At 45.0% G+C, this 17,796-nt stretch overlaps 1 protein-coding gene across 3 annotated transcripts in view; it reads right to left on the minus strand.

Annotated features, from left to right (window-relative positions):
• Positions 1–17,796, minus strand: part of GRIA1 (glutamate ionotropic receptor AMPA type subunit 1) — a 123,383-nt gene that overhangs the window by 51,161 nt on the left and 54,426 nt on the right. For all 3 annotated transcript variants that reach the window (XM_032197089.1, XM_032197088.1, XM_032197090.1), the window contains exons 3-5: positions 14,614–14,853; positions 13,012–13,196; positions 8,067–8,120 (exon numbers count right to left, since the gene is read on the minus strand). In XM_032197089.1, coding sequence (XP_032052980.1) covers positions 8,067–8,120; positions 13,012–13,196; positions 14,614–14,853 — 479 coding nt within the window. The remainder of the gene's footprint in view (positions 1–8,066; positions 8,121–13,011; positions 13,197–14,613; positions 14,854–17,796) is intronic.

Here is a 17,796-nt window from a genome sequence, read left to right on the forward strand (position 1 = left end):
CTCGGTTCAAAGGAGGCAACCTGCTCTTTAGCCCGTACCATGGGCTGTTCTCTCTCCATTAATGAACATTGCAAAGCAATCACATGGAGAAGTCCTGCTGTTAGAAAATAGCATGGGCATCTGGTAAAGACCTAGATGCCTTCAAATAGAAAGCCGAACAGCACTGGGAAGGATTCTTTCCTCATTTTGTTTTCCTTGCTTCATCTGTTCTTTATGCTGTGCTTAAACTGAAACAATTTTTCAGCCAAAGGTTGTTTTACTGTCCCATTCACTGCCTTGGTTCCAGGGAGAGGTGTCAGCAAGTCACACATTTATATTCCTCTCCACTGCTTGTGAGCTCAGTCATCAAAGGAAATGCATAATGCAGGAAGACTGATGACTTGAAATGGGCCTCATGAATCCATCTTGATTAACTGGTCCAGGAAGGATCTGCCTGGGAAAGAAAGTCCCCAGCAATGAGCTACCTCCTTATTTATACCCTGAGCATCACTAGGAGCCAAGTCACCGAGCAGGCAGTGCAGACTGCTGTCAGGTGGCAGAGGGAAACCTCCCTCCTGTGTGCACGACCCTCAAGCCTGCCAGCTCTGCTTATTTCCCTTCACGTCCCACCTCTCCCTCTCGTTTCACTGCAGCAGCATCCTAAACCTCTGCCACCTCTTCCCACACAGAGAACGCCAGTGCCATTGCTCTTGATGAGGATATAAGGTCACACGTCAGATGGATGGGACACCAGCCTGCTCAGCCCCTGGGAATGTGGTAGGTAGCAGCAGTCTTCTCTTCCCTGCTTATTTGCAACAAGCCATGAGAGAGCACTTCTCCTCCATACCCACTTTGTCCTGACACCAACAGGCAGCTCCCTTCCCAACGCTCTCTGAATTTCAGAGTATTGGTACTAATTGATTTTCCACTCCACGGTGCCTCCTGCAGTGCAGTGGGGCTGTTGAAGCTGTGGTGAGGGGCATTGAGGGCTGAGCTGGGGGCATTCAGCAGCTGGTTCTCGCACATCTCCCACAGCCCCACACAGCCCAGCTTAAAGTCTCCGTTCTGCTGTTGCAAGTTTTGGCTGTTCCCGACAGAAGGGACACTGGAGAGTCTAAGGACTGCTAAATTGCTGAAAAACACTGTTATTTGCTTTCTTCCCTTTGCATCTTCTGTGCCCTCCAGGTCCTCTGAAACAGCAATGTTCATCTCCAAATAGGAGACGGAAAATGTCCCTCTCTTGTGAATTGTCTGGAGAAGGCTTGATGGCTGAACCTAAACCAGCCCCATCACCCCAGGTACAAGTGTGCTCAAGTTTTCTCAGTCCCTTTCCATCTGGGATGAAGAGACTGGAGACTATTTTTCCTCCTTTATTTTATGAAGTTGAATCCTACACTGATATATCCCTTTTTAAGCAAGAAGTGTTTAAGCAATTCACCCAAGCTCACCTACAAACCCATGGGAGCATCAGGGAACTGGCCCAGCTCTGATTAGATGCGCTCCCTGTATGGTCCACAATGCCAGACTGTCTCCCTCTACCAGATTTTGTGATTACAAGAAACATTGCAAAAACAAAACAATTGCTTCTGAATGGCTGTGTGTCCACGGAGTGAATGCAAAGTGGCTCCTGTCATTCCAAGGTATGCCAGCATCCTTCTGCAGGGAGCAGGAAGCTGAGTATTTCCAGACGGAGCATCTGTAATAAACTAAATTATCTTCAAGCTTGACTTCTCCAGCAAAGCATCATTCCTCGCTCCCATCACTTTGTATTATTACGGGGGGGTATGTCAAAAAAGGGCCCATCTGCTCCAGTCTCAGTCCAGCATGCCTTCCAACAGGAGAGGCCTTCTTCTCTTCCGCAGAATTATTAATATGTCAGATCTTATTGTGGCAGCAAAACATGTGAGTTCTCACTGTAACACAGAGGTAAGCGAAGGAGGAAAAAGAACAACAGGAGGCTGGGGAACAGTCAGACAAGGTTCCTGGTTCCTGTCCTGCAGCTGGATGAGTCTGTCTTTCCTGGTCTATCAGCACAAAGCAAACCAGGTGAGGATTCAAACTTCAGGGACACAGGGCTGGAGATGACCAGCAACATTTTTTTTTGCATAGTACTGCAGGCACAGGGTTTTCTGTGTGTCATTATTTGCATCATCTCTATCCGACTGCTGCAACGCATTCTGAATATAAGTGACTGTACAGACCTTGTTGGAGAGCTCAGCACAGGCAGAGGGGCAGACACTTTAGGCAGATGTTTGTGCTTCAGGGAGCTTTCAGAGCAGCAACTGATTTAAAGGTTTGGGAAACATGCCGTGTAGTAACAGATGCCAGGACTTCAATCAAAGATATGATAAAGTGGTGACCTGATCACAGTTTACAAGGACCAAAACTTCAGTAATTGAATATCTAGTCTAGCAAACAAGCATAAATCTGATGGAGGAACCTGAGGCTTGGCAAGTTCAGACTAGAAATAAGCAGTGATGAAGTCACCATGAGGAAGCTGTTATGGATTTACACGTCACCCCTTGCCAATTGAGCTGGGGTAATAGATTAGGAAATGGGAGAGGAAACCTGTTAGTTTAACACCCTTTTGTTGTGATTTAAGCAAACACATATTTTCTTCCAAAGGCTGTGATTTAATATTTACTTACATGATGCTCAGTGATTTTTTTAAGCCACTGTAAGTCACACATGCGTTTGAGCCCTCATTAGCTACTGCAAAAAAGTCCTTCCAAAGGCTGCAGCTCAAATTCTCCTCTGTGGGCAATATTTATATCAAAACGAGATGATTTTCTTTTACATGAGACACTCTAATTCAAACAAAAATTAATTCAGGGCACTCTTGTGCCTTTTACTATCAATAATTCAGATGAGATAATGTTACAAGAGTTCCTTGTACTTGATAATCTTCAAATTGGGACAGAAAAGCTGTTTGGAAGTGAAATGCAGGCCTCAGAAATTCCACTGGTACATTTTATTGTCCTTCTCTGCCTGGAAAGCCAAGTTTTCTCATGAGCCCACATGCACCAAACTCTCAGATTGGAAAGGTCTAACTGGCATAATTTTAGAAACCCCAAAATAACTTAGGACATCTCTTTCCAACATGAGAATAGCAGTTTTGCCAGATCAGGCATCCTGAGATCCTACCAGGCCAAGAAGCCAGTGCTGTACACATCCTTCCAGAAACTCCCACGAAGCAGTTTCAGACCAGTTACTGATGCAGCCCTGACTACTGCTGACCTCACTTGTCCCTTCTGCCAGCAGGACGTCAGGGGGCAGGAGAACATGTTAATACCTGAAGGTGATTCAAATAACCACGGCAGCCCTCAAGCAGATGGGTGGCTGAAAATCACAACATTTTAGCTACAGACAAGCTGAATCAGGGGCTCGGTGCAGGCAACAGTCATCAACACCGGCCGGTGCCACCAGTGCATCTTTGTGCCCAGCATCATGGGCACAGCAGACCCTCCCCACATAGCTGCAGCACACATTGCAGGTTACGCACATGCTGCATGCCTTATTTTCAGGAGAAAAACAAACAAATAAAAAAATAAATATCAAAGGGGTGCATTTAAACCACAGGGGAACTGAACCAAACCAGCAGATTTTGCCTGACTCCTGCCGAAGCCTCTCTGCTCTCAAAGCTGCTGTGCTGGTAACCTCCGAAACCATTACAGTTGCTTGCAAAGTGGAACTCTGTCCATGGCCTAACTCAGCACTCACACATACTGATGTAAAATGGCATAGGAAAAAATGCTTACTTAACTAATCAAATCTGTTTTTATCTTTATGTTTCCTCACTACCCCTAGCATCAGCAATCTCAGACACTTATCTATTCAACTTCAAACAAGAGCATTTGCTAAAAGAAGAACCTGGACTAATGCATCAAGAAAAAAAAAAAAAAAAAAGGCTGAAACACCGTGTGTGGCAGCTGTCCTTAATACTTTTCTTTTAAAGACAGGTCACACGAATGTCACTTATTTTAAGACAAAAATTTTCCTCTCTCTCTCTCTGCCCAAGAGAGCTGAAGTTCTCCCACTACTGACAGTAGTCAACCTACATCCCTGGTGTAGGAAAAACAGATACACGAAGCCAAGGTTATGGGGAACAAGTCTGTAACATCAAAAGAAAGAAATCCCAGAAGTTTCTAAGCTTGCTCCTCTGATACTATTGACTTTATATTTTTTTTCTTTGTGGCTGCTAGACGATGCTCTCAAAAGCTGAAAACAAAGCTTAGAAAAATAAGACACACAAAAACAAACACTTTTTAAAGTTGCCAAACCTCTTTGAATTCTAAAAAGAAAAAAGTACAGAGAGAGTGAGAGATGAATGCAACTGCCCTGTGTTGGCATACCTGACAAATAACCAGGCTGGCAACCACTAAAAGCTAACTGAGGTAACTCTAATGGGTACTGGGTGAGATTCTGCTTTTCATGACTTTGCCAAAGCCACAGACAGTGGCAGATTTGCCCCAAGGAGAGGCAGGAATGCTCACATGAACACTTGCCCTGGTGATGATGCTGGAGACAAACCTTCCTGGGATGGGCAGGGCTGAGCAGACAAGAATGGTTGTGTCGTTAAGAGGCAGAGCAGATTCAGAGAAGGATGTTTGTCCATGGCCTAAGGTGCAGAATGGTTTCATTTTGTTTGTGAACACAGAGATATTATTGTCTCACCTTGGCAACAGCAATTTCACTAAAAAAAAAAAAGAAAGCTGTTCCTGCTAGGAAATACTAGCTTTCATTTGCTGCTACTTGTCAAATTCTGCTTGGTGCTTTACCGCAGCTTGCCCGACAGCAACCGCTGGGCAAACAAGCAGTGATTAATGCAAGCCAGTTCCTCTTTGTTCATGAATTGTCCGTGACCAGACAGAGAATTCCTCTGTCTTCAGATGTTCCATGGATGATTTTTGCAGGCTTTATTCAGCTTGCGCATTTCCTTACAACCTCCCTTGCTTTGCACTCCTGATGCAGCACCAGTTTGGAGCTAACTGGACAGCAGCACGCTGCTTCTGACTCTGGTTGAGTATAGCTCTGAACAAAAATATCGCCAAAAATAAGATTTCTGGGAGGAGGATATCCATAAACACTTCCCAACATTTGCTTCAAGTGTGTCATTTCCATTATTTTTTTCCCATGGGGAAGGTCTCAGGAAATGTAGCAAAAAGACAGGTATTGAAAATCCATCCATTTGCTCCGGCTGGTGCAGGTAGACTGGTGACCACGAACCACGAGGGTTCATTTGACTTGCACATGGCAGAGCCTGTCCTACCCAGGGCTAAGAGCCTTATATCTGTATGGGATGAGAATCCTAAAACCAGGACTCCATCAATCAGCACAGAGGACAAGAAATAACTGATTTGGAAATGTTCAGGCATTTACAGTTCTTAACTCTTAATTTATTTTCTTTAGACCCAGCCCTCCAGTCTGAGCCACTTCCCCAAAACCATGCTGTCCTTTATGTGTGCGTGTATGCACATGTGGGAACGTGTGTGTGTGTGTGGGCAATGCACGCCCCGTCCTCCAAGGACTTGGCTACAGAGGAAAATATGGGGTGTTTAAGGTCTATCCACTATATGTATGAGTCAGTGTGAATAAATTACTGCATGCTACACCCTCCGAAGGCTCTAATCCAGCAATGAGATGTCCTTAGAAGAGGGGTAAAAACTATCATAATCTCTTGGATTTCAGCAATCACACTGGTTTAACCCTCCCAGATGCTGATGTCCCACATTCTGCCAGTCCCATATAACATCCCTCGCCATCTCTGTATGGCAGGCTTGCTGTCCTGCCTCACCATCACAGCTGTCTCAGGAACACAAGATCATCACAGCCTTTTTGCCAACCTCCTTTCAGAACTAAGCTCTCATGTGGGTGCAGCACATCACAGGCACTGATTTAGCTTTTGGTGTCTGAACCTGCCCATGTGCATGGCAAAACCTCAAAGCTTGTTCTGTCCTTGAAAGGGCTTTCTTAATCTTCAAGAGTGTTACTCCTTTTTTTATTTTTTCTTTTTTCCCCTTCCCCCCCCCCATCATTTTCCCAAGTTATTTGATTACCCTTCCTCTTTCTTCTCTCTCTCTCTCTCTCTTTTTTTTTAAAAACTTTCTATCTCAGGAGTTTGGCTCTTGTACATTGCTGCTTTAAGGAACAGGAAAAAAAAACAAACAGTTTTTATTCCCTTCACCCTTCCTCTTCTCCCTGCAAAATCAAAGCTGCTTGAAAAGCACAGCAAACAACAGTGGTTTCTGGCGGTCACGTCAGTCCCTGTGGGTCCTGGGCACCCAAAGCAGCCCCCACTGAGCCATGTCTGGGAGGCATAGTATCCCTGTGGAGGGGCTCAAGAGATGAAAAGCCTTTTGCTCTGAGTTAATTATTTATAATTCATGTTGGCTGAGTATGCAGCCCTCTTCTAGACATCTCTGTCCTCTCAGCATTTGTGCAAAGGCTAAGAAAACAAATTAAAGATGAGAAAAGTCTGCTTTCTCAGGCTGAAAGTGGGAGACAGCAGTATCATAAGACAGAGGGAAATGTCCTTCACAACTCCATCACCCGAGTATCAGACCACCTCATGCCTTTAACGTATTTATCCCTGTGAAACCATGCAAAGAGCAGAGCTGACATCATTCTCGTTTAGCCTTCTGCATGGGTATGCATAAAAGCACACAGATGCACGCACTGCAGCTACTTCAGGTAGCTTCCCTGCTTAACTTTAATGAAGGGACTTTCATAAGCATCTGAGGACTAGGACCTGGGTTACAGCAAATAATATATAAATATATTTTTTTTAAATGAGCAACTGGAGTTATTGGCTGCTCTGCAGTTTGCATGTCTCCCCTGCACAATGTAACATTTTTAACTTTGTAATTACATGGTAGGCACCCAGCGCAGAAATGCAGGGTCAGTAGCAGGGCATTGCGGGGTAATTATGTGGCCATTTTTGTCTTGTAAATTACAGAGTTATCTTGGGACTGAGAGAAGGAGAACGGCAGCAACTGCTTGACTAATTGCTAGTTTAAAGTTTAATTACCCTGGCCCTGACGTGCTGCCTCACAGATGCAGCTGTGGGAGGAAAGAAAGCTCCAGACCCTACATGGACACCACACCACATCCCCACAGACATGGCACAGGCTGGCACCAAGCCTGTGGGACAGAAGACCCCCCAGATCTCAGACTCTGCACATCAGGAGTCCTTGGGAGAGCGGGTCAGTCCCTGAGTGCCAACACCAGCCTATGCTGTGCTGCCCTCCCTGATGGGCAGACACCTCTGGGGAGGAGAGGGCAGGAGCTGTGTGATGGAAATCCTTCATCTGCTCCATGGACAATGGCTATTCCTCTCTCTCATCTCTTCCCAAACCTCCCTAAGCAGAGAAAATTTTTAACCACCCAGGAGAGGACAGCATATTGCTCCATAAAGACGGCTCTGCTGCTGCTGCACAGCTCTGTCCTCAGGCAATGACTCCCTGCAGTAAAAGAACAACCCTTTCCTTAAAGAAAACCTTAAATCCAATGGTTCCCTTAGAGCCATGACAGTCAGATTTGATTTAGCATCAAGCTGCAGAATAGTTACAACTGGAAGGTCAGAGGGATCTTGGTGCATCAGCATTAACAAGTCTGCCCTTCGTGGGGCTCTCAGGTTGGCTGTGAAACACTGAGATGAAGCTGAAAGCAGCTGGGAAATGCAAGTTGTTACCAACAGTCAACAGCTCCTTGGTGGCCCAACTGAAAGGAGCTGGGAGAGCAATGCCAGGAGCTCAGGCGCCCATGACATGCAAAAAAAAAAAAAAAATCATTATCCCAACAGGCGTTAATTGACAGTTGGTTTAATTGGCTTTGAAAAGATACAGATTGAATCTGCAGGCAAAAAGTCCCAGCAACATTGGAGATACCCTGGAGATATTCTTGCTGGCTCAAGACAGAAAGCAGCACAAGGAGAATACTGCAAAGGACTTTGGTATTTTTTTTAATCCACTAAAACATGGTTTAAGAAGACTTCAATCTCAGTAACTGTAAATATAGTGCTTTGCAAAGTATGAGATACCAATGAAAACACTGAGAATGGAAAGAAAAATAAGCAATACTCAACTCACCAGATTTGCCAAGATGTAGTGGTATCCATTCCCATTTTTTTCAAGCTTGATGATCTGCAAGATGAAAATCAAGGATATTTAGCAAAGACCAGGTAAGGAAGTAGACCTTCATTTATTTGCCCTTCCTACCCATTTTTTTCCCAATGAGACTGTTCAGATGTGGAGAGGAAGACATAGTAAAATAAAAATTCAGAGTCTTTTTAGAGGAAGGACAGTGCTTTTACACTTTCAAGAAGCAAGCCTGAAAATAGACCAGAGAAGATTCCCAAGCAGATTCTATAGGCATAGAGAGTAAATTACCTGAACCAACCTGTTTCTTTTGGGCTCAGGAAAGAAAAAAAAAAAAAAAAGGAAATAAAGAAAGAAGACTGCTATTTTATTTATTTTTTTAAACAGACAATAAAGAAAGAAAGTAGAGAGCTGGACTCCATTTGTCCTGTGACCACAACTGAAACATGGAGCAAGACTAGAGAGCCATTCTGCACATTCCCTTGTCACGAGTCCCAGCCACAGCCACTTACCTGCAGGTTTCAGCTATAGGGCAGCTTTTTTCCTTTAGTGCATTGGGGTAGCTTCAAACCATATCTCCAGAACAAAGCTGCCTGAGCAAGTTACTCAACAGAGGATTCTCCCTGCACATTCATTGAGATTATTTATAACTTCATATTCATGGCGTCGCAATACATGCTCTTTGCCACGCTCTGTTCTCCCTGATGCCTGTACAGTCAGATCTATGTTCTCTTTTATCAATACAGCTGCTTACAGATCTGTAGTGTTTGAAAGTTCCTATGTTAGCTTGGTAGCTGGGAAAGTTTCCCTTGTCTAGATAGAAAGGCAACACCTGTATAGGGTTGCCTATGATTATGGGGGAGAGGGTCACAGATCAGATGGTCCCTGATGGTTTTCTTCTTCCTTGATTCAAACAATATAGAAAGAATACAGTGAAAATCACATTCTGCTTGCTGGCTCTAGGTTTCCACTGAAATTTCTCTCTACTGATTTCCAGCAGTACTCTTAAATTCTTACCAGTTTACTTAGAGCTGTGTATCATCTGCACTTGAACCAATCCACATATAAAAAGAAAACACTGAAAAAAGCACATAAAAAAAAAAAAAGAATTGTCAGTTTCTCAGGGAATTGCACTGTTTCCATAAGGTTTCCTTGCCAGCAGCACTACCCCTTTATTTCCATTGTTGTGTGAATTGTTTCTGAATTACTGCCTGCATTGCTAATGCTCAGGCAAAGTCTGCAGGAATGGCAGCGAGGCCAGAAAGATCCTCATAGCAGAACAATGACAAAGAGACTGCCGTGCTGGATTTGACCAGAGATGGGTCTACCCGGGATTTCTCTCACACCCTAGGCTGGTAGCAGGTGTTTGGGAAGCATCAAAGACCAGGGCACGCATGCACAGACTGATCCTTCCCATGGGACTGCACTCCCAGATTATCATGAGCAACCATTTAGGGATTTCCAAATGGATTATAAATGAGCTGACACTCACTCTGTGCAACTGGTTCATCTGCCTTAGCCTTTCTCTGATGAAGTGCTCTTGTAGGCACATTAAAACTCATCTGGTTCCCAGCATTAATGTAGGGGTTGCAATTAACTTCACTGAAGGCTTCATTTAGTAGCAGTATCTTACACAACTAATCTCGGCTCCACCAGCTTCACTGTCCTGTGGTTCTCCCCACAGGCTCCCGCAGAATGGCTACTGCAGAGGAGTCTGGAGCACTCAGAAAAAAACTCTGTATACCAAAGACAGGTATTCTTATTGTTGGTAATTTTCCATCTGAGTATCTTCTAGTGCCAGATCTGAGAAGCAAAACCAGACTCAACTTGTCCCCTTCCATTCATCAACTGCAACTGACTTGCAGCAAGTCCCAGAACTTGTGGGAGGAAGGAGCATCTCTGGGGCACAGCAATGCCTAAGAATTACGATCCAATTCTCCATTTCTCCAGTGTCAACAATAGATGGCATTGGCTCCTTCTGCCCAAACTCCCTCTTTGTTATTTTATTAGGTGTCAGAGTCGATGAACCGGAGAGGGCTGCCGACCAGCTTCCCCTGAGCTGTTAATCTTGCAGCCCATCCACCTGAATTATGAGGCTTGCTTCCTGTGTTTTACACAGTTATTTGTGATCTTAATTTATTTTAAAATGCTTGCTCAGTCCTAATGTGTCCGGATGGCAGTAGCAAGCTGAGGTTATAATAGCATTTATCACTTAGGCTGGACGTAGTGAGAGGCTGTGCTGGGCTGCATGCTGATAGCTCGCTTGGGCCACCTAGGTTTCATTACCCACTTCTTAATGGGCCAGTTTGACATCTATTAGAGAGAAATCCTCTCAGAGTGAAACAGTAGCAAAGGAGAAATTCCAGTTATTCATTTTAATGAGAGACAAGGAAGAAACAATATAGTGCTTTGATGTAATGCAACCCACCGCTTATTTATCCCATTAAGGCTACACAGCGCAGCCCCACGGATATCCTGCCCTGAACCGAAGCCTGGCTCATAAATGACAGTTACCTTGGTAAAGATAAATCATGCCCTTGAGACATGACAGAGGAGAAAGAAATCGGGTCATTTTCCATGTATCATTAACACTTTGAGTGCTGGCACCTTCATCAGCTAAGGTCTCTGGAGCAGGAGGACCACCACGCTGGAGTCAGTGGGGGTTATCTGTGTTACATGCAGGTGGTGTGCAGAAGAAACTAAACATGTGTGCAAGCACTGCTGTGTATGCATGAGTGACTGCTGCTTAACAGCCATCCCCAGCTCTTCTGTTCACTGGGGAGCACAAATCCACAGCCACCAGAAGACAGAGGCAGGCTTGTCAGGGAAAAAGATAAATGCATTAAAATGTCCCTGAGAGGCTGAGGCAGCTCTTTGAACACCTCAGACACTCAAAGAGACAGGACAAACAAAACAGTGACATCCATGCAGAGGCTGCTGGTGTGGGGAGCTGAGAGACAGCTGACAGCCTGAGTTTAAGTCCCAGCTGAATTTCTTGTGATAATGAGCCGAACACTATCTTTGCCCCTCTCTGGTCATCCCCATGTTGCAAGAGACCTGGCATCCTCTGCTTACACTGGGATGACTGCCTCTGCTCCAGAAATCCCTCTGGACTCAGAACAAGAAGTCAAACAAGGATAGGAATGAATTGCAGAGGTCAGAAAAATCTTTACAGCCCTATCCCTAACAGAAGAGTTACCCCTGGGCACAGAGATCAGTTGGAATTGTTATTTTATGCAGGAACACGCAGCATCATCTCTTATTTCCCTGGAAACAGGTGAACAGCAGGACCAATTTATTTATTTATTTATTTATTTATTTATTTATTTATTTTTGAGAAAGGGTCATGCAAATAGCTTTAGTTGGATGTAAATTTAACTCTTGCTTCTGCTATGTGAAGAAGTTTGAAATAGAGACTTCTTTTCCTGTTCATATTAGGCAAACTAGATAACCCCTGACTATGGAACTTTGCTTTCTATTAGACAAACCAGATTTGAAAAGGCAACATTATTAACCCTAGAAATCTGATATAACTTAAACGAAAGCTTGCAAGAAAGGCAAATTCACTACCAGGTCCTGTCAAAGATTTTGTTCAACTACAGCTGCTGCATAGTCAGAGAGAAGACTTGAAGGCTTTACCCTCCAGAACAATCTGGTGTCTCTTTCATGTGTGACCTATACTTTGAGGTTAAAACCTGCTGCCTCCTTTGTTATGATTTATAGCAGAGTAGCACCCAGAGACATCCAACAAGGATGGATCGTGCTCGTCACCGAGCTGTGCGGCTGATGAAATGGCAGTCCTTGCCCCAGACAGCGAGCAGCTGAAGTGTGAGACGGGAGGTGACAGGTAGCTTAGACAAAGTGATGTGTGAAGCACAAGGTAAGTGAGCTGGTTATAAGAAGTATGACAGTGGGAGGTACCGTGCAATGGCTGCTTGGCACTGCTGAGCCCTTTCTAAACCATGTGGGATGGGATTTGCAGCTTGGGAAGACGTTGGCTGTATGTGTGAGAGGGCAAGATGTGGCTGCAGTTGAAGAGGGGACTCAAAACCCTGCAAGAATAGGCCTGCCGTGAGCTTGCATTGGTCTCCTGTCCGCACAAGTCCATATTCAGGATTCAGGGAAAGCACTAAGAGAGGCATGGAGGGAAGGAAAGGGAAAAAAAAAAAAAAAAAAAAGGGTCTACAATACCGAGTGATTTATCTAGATTGACAAGGCTGGGCATGCAACCAGGGATGCTGAGTCCTCTGTTGCATACCTATCTGCCTCATGGCAGTATCACACTGTCGGCCTTGAGCTGACAAAACAGGCAGGAGATGGATGAGAATGAACCAGTTTCTCTTGCTTGAAGTCTTTATGGGAGCTGGGAACATCTGATCCTGCTGCAGGCTGGATGCCCTGGGACAGTGTTGGGCTCCAGCCTCATTTGCAGGCAGTGCTCCTAAGGACACTACATGTGCCATAAAGCTTCTCCATCTCTTTCCTGCTGGCACTGGTTGTGAGAATTTGGTGCAGCACATGGAGTCTGCAGGACCAGGAGTCTGGCAGTGCCAATTCACACTTCCACTCCAATTTACAGGGGGTGGGAAAACCTGAGAAAACTCAGCAGAATAAGAAAATGCCATGTCTTGTGCGCACTGCTTGGAGGAATTAGCACAAAGCAAACTTGTTGGGGAGTAAGGGGAGTTGAAGTACTCAGAAGAGGAGTCAGACAAGTAAGGAACATGAAGCAGCAAAGCTCACTCAGCATGAATACACAGGAGCTGCTAGTACTTATATGACTTTACACTTTCCAAAATAACACAAAGGAAAAATACCTCCAATGCTCACACAGACACATGATGAGCTGCAATGAGACATGGATCAGACAAGAATGGGGAAGAAAAACTTCTGCAGTGCATGCAGCCCCCTCCCAGAAGATCTACAGTGACACAACCTTGCTGAGGATGATGTTCAGCCGCTCAGATTCACAGTCCACCACCACCAGCCTTTCCTTCTTCTTCTCCAGCTCCTGGAAGAGCATGCGGTAGCCCTCTTCTGTTGTCGTCAGGATGTTGACAGCTGTCACCTGCCAGTTCTTCTCGGCTGCAGTGTCCAGCACTTTCTGTAGGACTGACAATCCTGTGACGGGAAGAGAGGGAGAAGAGGACAATAGAGGGAAAACCAAGGTGTAGTTTTACAATGCCATTTTTCCATCCTTCTGATAGCTTGCACAGCTGTCCCATGCTGGGCTGGATATAGCACTACAAGCGCACAGTAGAACTCGAACGAGTAGATAATAGTCTAGCATTTTGCCCACACACAGCTGGCCTAGAATTAATGGCTTCTGCCTTTTCTGTCCTAGCACAGGAAAATAGGATGATTCCAGGCCTAGTTTTCTTTTGTAATTGACAGATCAGTCTCGTGGATCAGGCCTCACTGTGGGATTCAGATAAGAGTTTTAATCCCCGTCTTCTTGTCTGTCACTATCCAAATCACATAATTTCTCTGGGCCATAGCTCCTTTCTCATTTTTTGATCTATTTAGGCTCTATGTTCCTAGGGTTAGGGTTAGAGACTTCCTTAATAATCACAGTACACAATCATATTCAGCATCCCTGTCTCTCCTTGAAACACTGCATTGGAAGACTTCATTATTTTTTAAAGGATCTTGCCTAAATTACATGCACAGCTTTCCAGAAGAGATACAGATAGCACTGTTTTGCATTCTGCTAGACCACCCCACCTACTGCTGTTCTGTTGGGATACACAGCATGTCCATCCCTTGAGACAACAGAAAGCTGGGTGAGATGCTTTTACATCATATACTTGTCTCTTAACGTCATCCTGGGCTAACGATAACTTCCAGGACATAGCTGTGAATGACCTTACCTCTGTACTGTCCTTCACAAAGCTGCTTTGCTCTCAGCCTCCAAGCTTTAGAGGCATCTGAGAGCTGGGGAAACTGAATCACAAAGCAATGACTCACTAGCCTCGTTCATGGTTTCAAAAGTTAGCCCATATCTTCATAGAACTCAAGAAAGGCTTTTGTTATTTTAAGCAGACAACTAACACTAACTAGAGAACCTGGAGTTTTCCAAACTACCACTGCAAATATACACATATATCATCATGGGGTGGGGGCTCAGGTGAGACCTTAGCAGCTGTCCACATTCATAAGTGCAGGACTCAGTGGTCTTGAGTTGAACAGACATGAAAATAGGATGTATTAAATATAAACAATTTCCCCATGTGAAACCCAAGCCTCTTATATATGAAATATTTCCATTGTGTTACTGGGTTCTGGTCTGACTCTATGAACCCAGAGGTACTGGATCTGATTATTTTTTTTTCTATACATCAATGTCCCACCCTCACAACCGTCAGTAATGGATATTTAGAAAAAGAATAAAAAACAGGAAAGGTATAGGTTTACCCTGCCTTTAGGTAGCCTCTCAATCTCCAGCAACCTATAGTAGGGCATCTTCTTGAGCCACAGACTCTATCTACAGCACTACATGTAATTGCACAGTAATTCTCCTGGGGTGCTTGTGACTTACCCCGATCAGCGTCATAAATGTACACAAACTTCTGCCAGCTGTAGTGTTCGATGACACTGATGAGGGCATCCTGGAGCTCTGGGCGAAGCTGGAGAACAAACTGGTTGGACGTTTCAACGGGGAAGCTGGGCGTTATGAAGCAGACGTGGAGAGCCCCGCAGAAAGATGTGAGCATGTTGACAGTCCTCCTCTCATAAAAACCAAAGATGGCATAGACGCCCTTGGAGAACTGTGAGCAAACTGGAGGAGCAGAGAGAAATGTCATGAGAGCAGAAAGACAAGAAGGTTCATCAGGAATACCATCAAAATAAACCTTTTCCCTGAGATAAGCTGCAACCTGTCAGGACTAAATCACATTCCTTGAGCCCTGTGGGTTGGTGAATGAAACCTGTGCCACATGAAGATCAGGGCTTGTGGCCATGGGATGTTCTGCCCTTGAACTCCACAGACCTGCTTTATCTCTGATAGGCAGAAAGGATTTGGGATTTGGAATACAGTGTCCCCAGGCCTCTGCTGAAGACTTTTCCACTTCAGGGAAAAGGTGTATTATCTGAACAAGGGAAGCCCCAAGAACAAAAGTGTGGTGGCTCACCAAGCCATGGCATGGCAGATGTCTGGCCCCTGGAGTTGTTTTATTTTGGGGGAGAAAGCTGGAGCTTTCTATCATAGCCCCAGTTGCATTAATGGAGCAGAAAGAAAGCATGTGCAGGACAACACAGCCCGTTGTGACCAGTGACTCCAGGAGGAAGCCACGGGTTTGGCCTCAGAAGCTGAGCCCACCCTGAGAGGGCAAAGGATCACCTAGGTTCAATGCTGTCACAAGACAGCTCCAGTGAGGTTTGTCCCCAAGCAGGAGCTGGTGGCACTGAGGTTGGATCCTCTGATACCAGGCGTGCATTGGTACCTGAGGACACCTGATGGGCAATTTCTGGTTTCCTCCAAAGCTGTGGTAGAGGAGGCTGTGGACCTGGTGAGGCAATGGTGGTGACCCAAGAGGTCTCCATGACTGCTCCTGGAGGGTGCACACCACGTTCTCCAGGGGATATTTGCATCTGATCTCGGCAGGCAGCAGCCTGCCACACAGAGAGGGCTCTCCTGGGTCGGAGCCTTCCTCAGGAGAGCACTTAATGAGATCGTGGGAGCTGCTGCAAAAACGCCTCAGGATCTCAGTGAGGGAGAGAAAGCTCACACTTTGGGTTGTAAAACTTAGTCCCTGAGACAGTCAGATTCATTTAATATCACCCTTGTTTATGGCACATCCTAATTTACTATCAATAAATCTCTAGGCTGGAGGTGGTGGCAGTGACAGCATTTTCCCTGTGTCAGAACTCCTGGCACTCGTGTCTCCTCCTGTTGTCACTCTGCCTCTGAAGACCTTTGGCTGTGACATTTATCCTGACTCAACATTTCACGCCCTGCTCCCCAGCTCACCCTGCAGAGTGCAGGGTGAGAAGTTGGATGTGACATTTTGGGGTCCCCTGGCAAGTGCTCTGCGCTGCTTGGGAATCCCTTGACCTGGTTTCTGCTGGTAGCCGCCAGTACCAACTCTTCTGCACGTGTGGCTGAAAACAGGCTCCTAAATGTGAGCTTGTTCCATGCTTAGCTGGACTCTGTCCAAGCCCTGTCTCTCCAGTGAAGACCAGAAGTCAGTGCCGCCGACTGGCTTACGGCCATCCTGGATAAGATCACCTTGTTTCCCACTTCTCTACTGCCAGCATCAAATATTCAGAGAGAAGAGCAAGAAATCTTGCCTCCCACTGTACAAAGCAAGTCTCTGCTCCCAGATATTTGAAATTCCAGCTGCCAGATTTCTGAAGCAGCAGAGTGCTGAGAGCTGAGAACTCTGTCTCGTGACACTGGTGAGCATTTTCCCTTCCTCTTGAAAGAAGCCCATGTTTGGGTCATCCCAGCCCAGCACTGTGTCCCCAGGGTAACCCATCTGCTTTCCACTGCCCACAATCTCAAATACCTCAGCACCTTCCTCCCCCATGGGAATTTGTATTTCTGCAGGGCAGGGACTTTTCCTGAAGGCTGAACCGTGACGGAAATAAAACCCCCTTCTCTTCATTTTCACGGCAGTGTCTCTCTTTGCAATCAGCAATTGTGTCTGTATCAGCTGGAGTCACTGCCCTCATCATGGGACTGACACATTCAGGAAGAAAAGTAGCAGATACAGATAGAAATAGTCTGAACGGCGTTTCCATGTGACTGGACCAGTGGGTCTAATGAACAGTGCGATATACCATATGTGAGAGATCAGAATATGATCTCTGGAGACCCAGGCTTCAGATTCAACGAATGATTAAAGTGACATTCTCAGGGCAGCTGAAAAATACAGCACAATTAATAATCCAGACAATAAATGCGGCTGGCTTGCTTTTTGTTTTAGTCAAACCACAGCTTCCTTGAATTTTATTTTCTATTTGAAACGAATCTTTTTTTTTTTTTTTTTTTTTTTTTTTTTAAACTCTGTGGCTCAGTCACGCTCAGGCAGCCCTCCTACACTGTTCTGAGACACTCATCAATCCCAATGTTTGAAACAGATTGCACCAAAGCCGACTGGGAGAACGAACAGTCTTTATCATTAGTATGTTTGGAAAGAACCCGAGCTTGCTTTGTATTGTGAGACCATGAGGGGCTGTGGACAAGGCAGATAATTTGGAAAAAAAAGACTTGCTGAGGGTTATCACCCAAGGAACAACAAAGAAACTGTTGTGTTATTTAAGCTGGAAAAAATGAAGAGCAAGAGAACTGAAGCCACCTTTCTGGGATGGAACTTGGCAACATGTAAAAGCAGTGGCTGCAAAATGGTTTAAATCTCAGAGCTATTTTAAATTACAGATATGCCAACTGTATTAACCCAGTAGAATTAAAAAGAGGCTGCTGCCATTTATTTGCTGCACAAAGAGGTAGTTGGAGTTTCTTTATACTTGCTTTAATTGTTTTATTAAGCAAATGTATTAATAATTTTGTTCTCATTTGATTGCTCTGCAACTTCCTAACAAAATTCTCGTAACTATTATAAACCTGAACTACCGGAAGCAAATATTGTAAACTACTCTTTGTTTTCACAGTAGGGAGGAAGCTTATCAGCTCCTCAGCAGTCACAGTTCTCTGACTGATGCCTTTCTGAAAAGATTAAGAAATATGACAGGGATAAAGATCATAGTGGGACAAAAAGTC

This window comes from Aythya fuligula, chromosome 14, assembly GCF_009819795.1.
Source record: "Aythya fuligula isolate bAytFul2 chromosome 14, bAytFul2.pri, whole genome shotgun sequence".
Taxonomy (NCBI): domain Eukaryota; kingdom Metazoa; phylum Chordata; class Aves; order Anseriformes; family Anatidae; genus Aythya; species Aythya fuligula.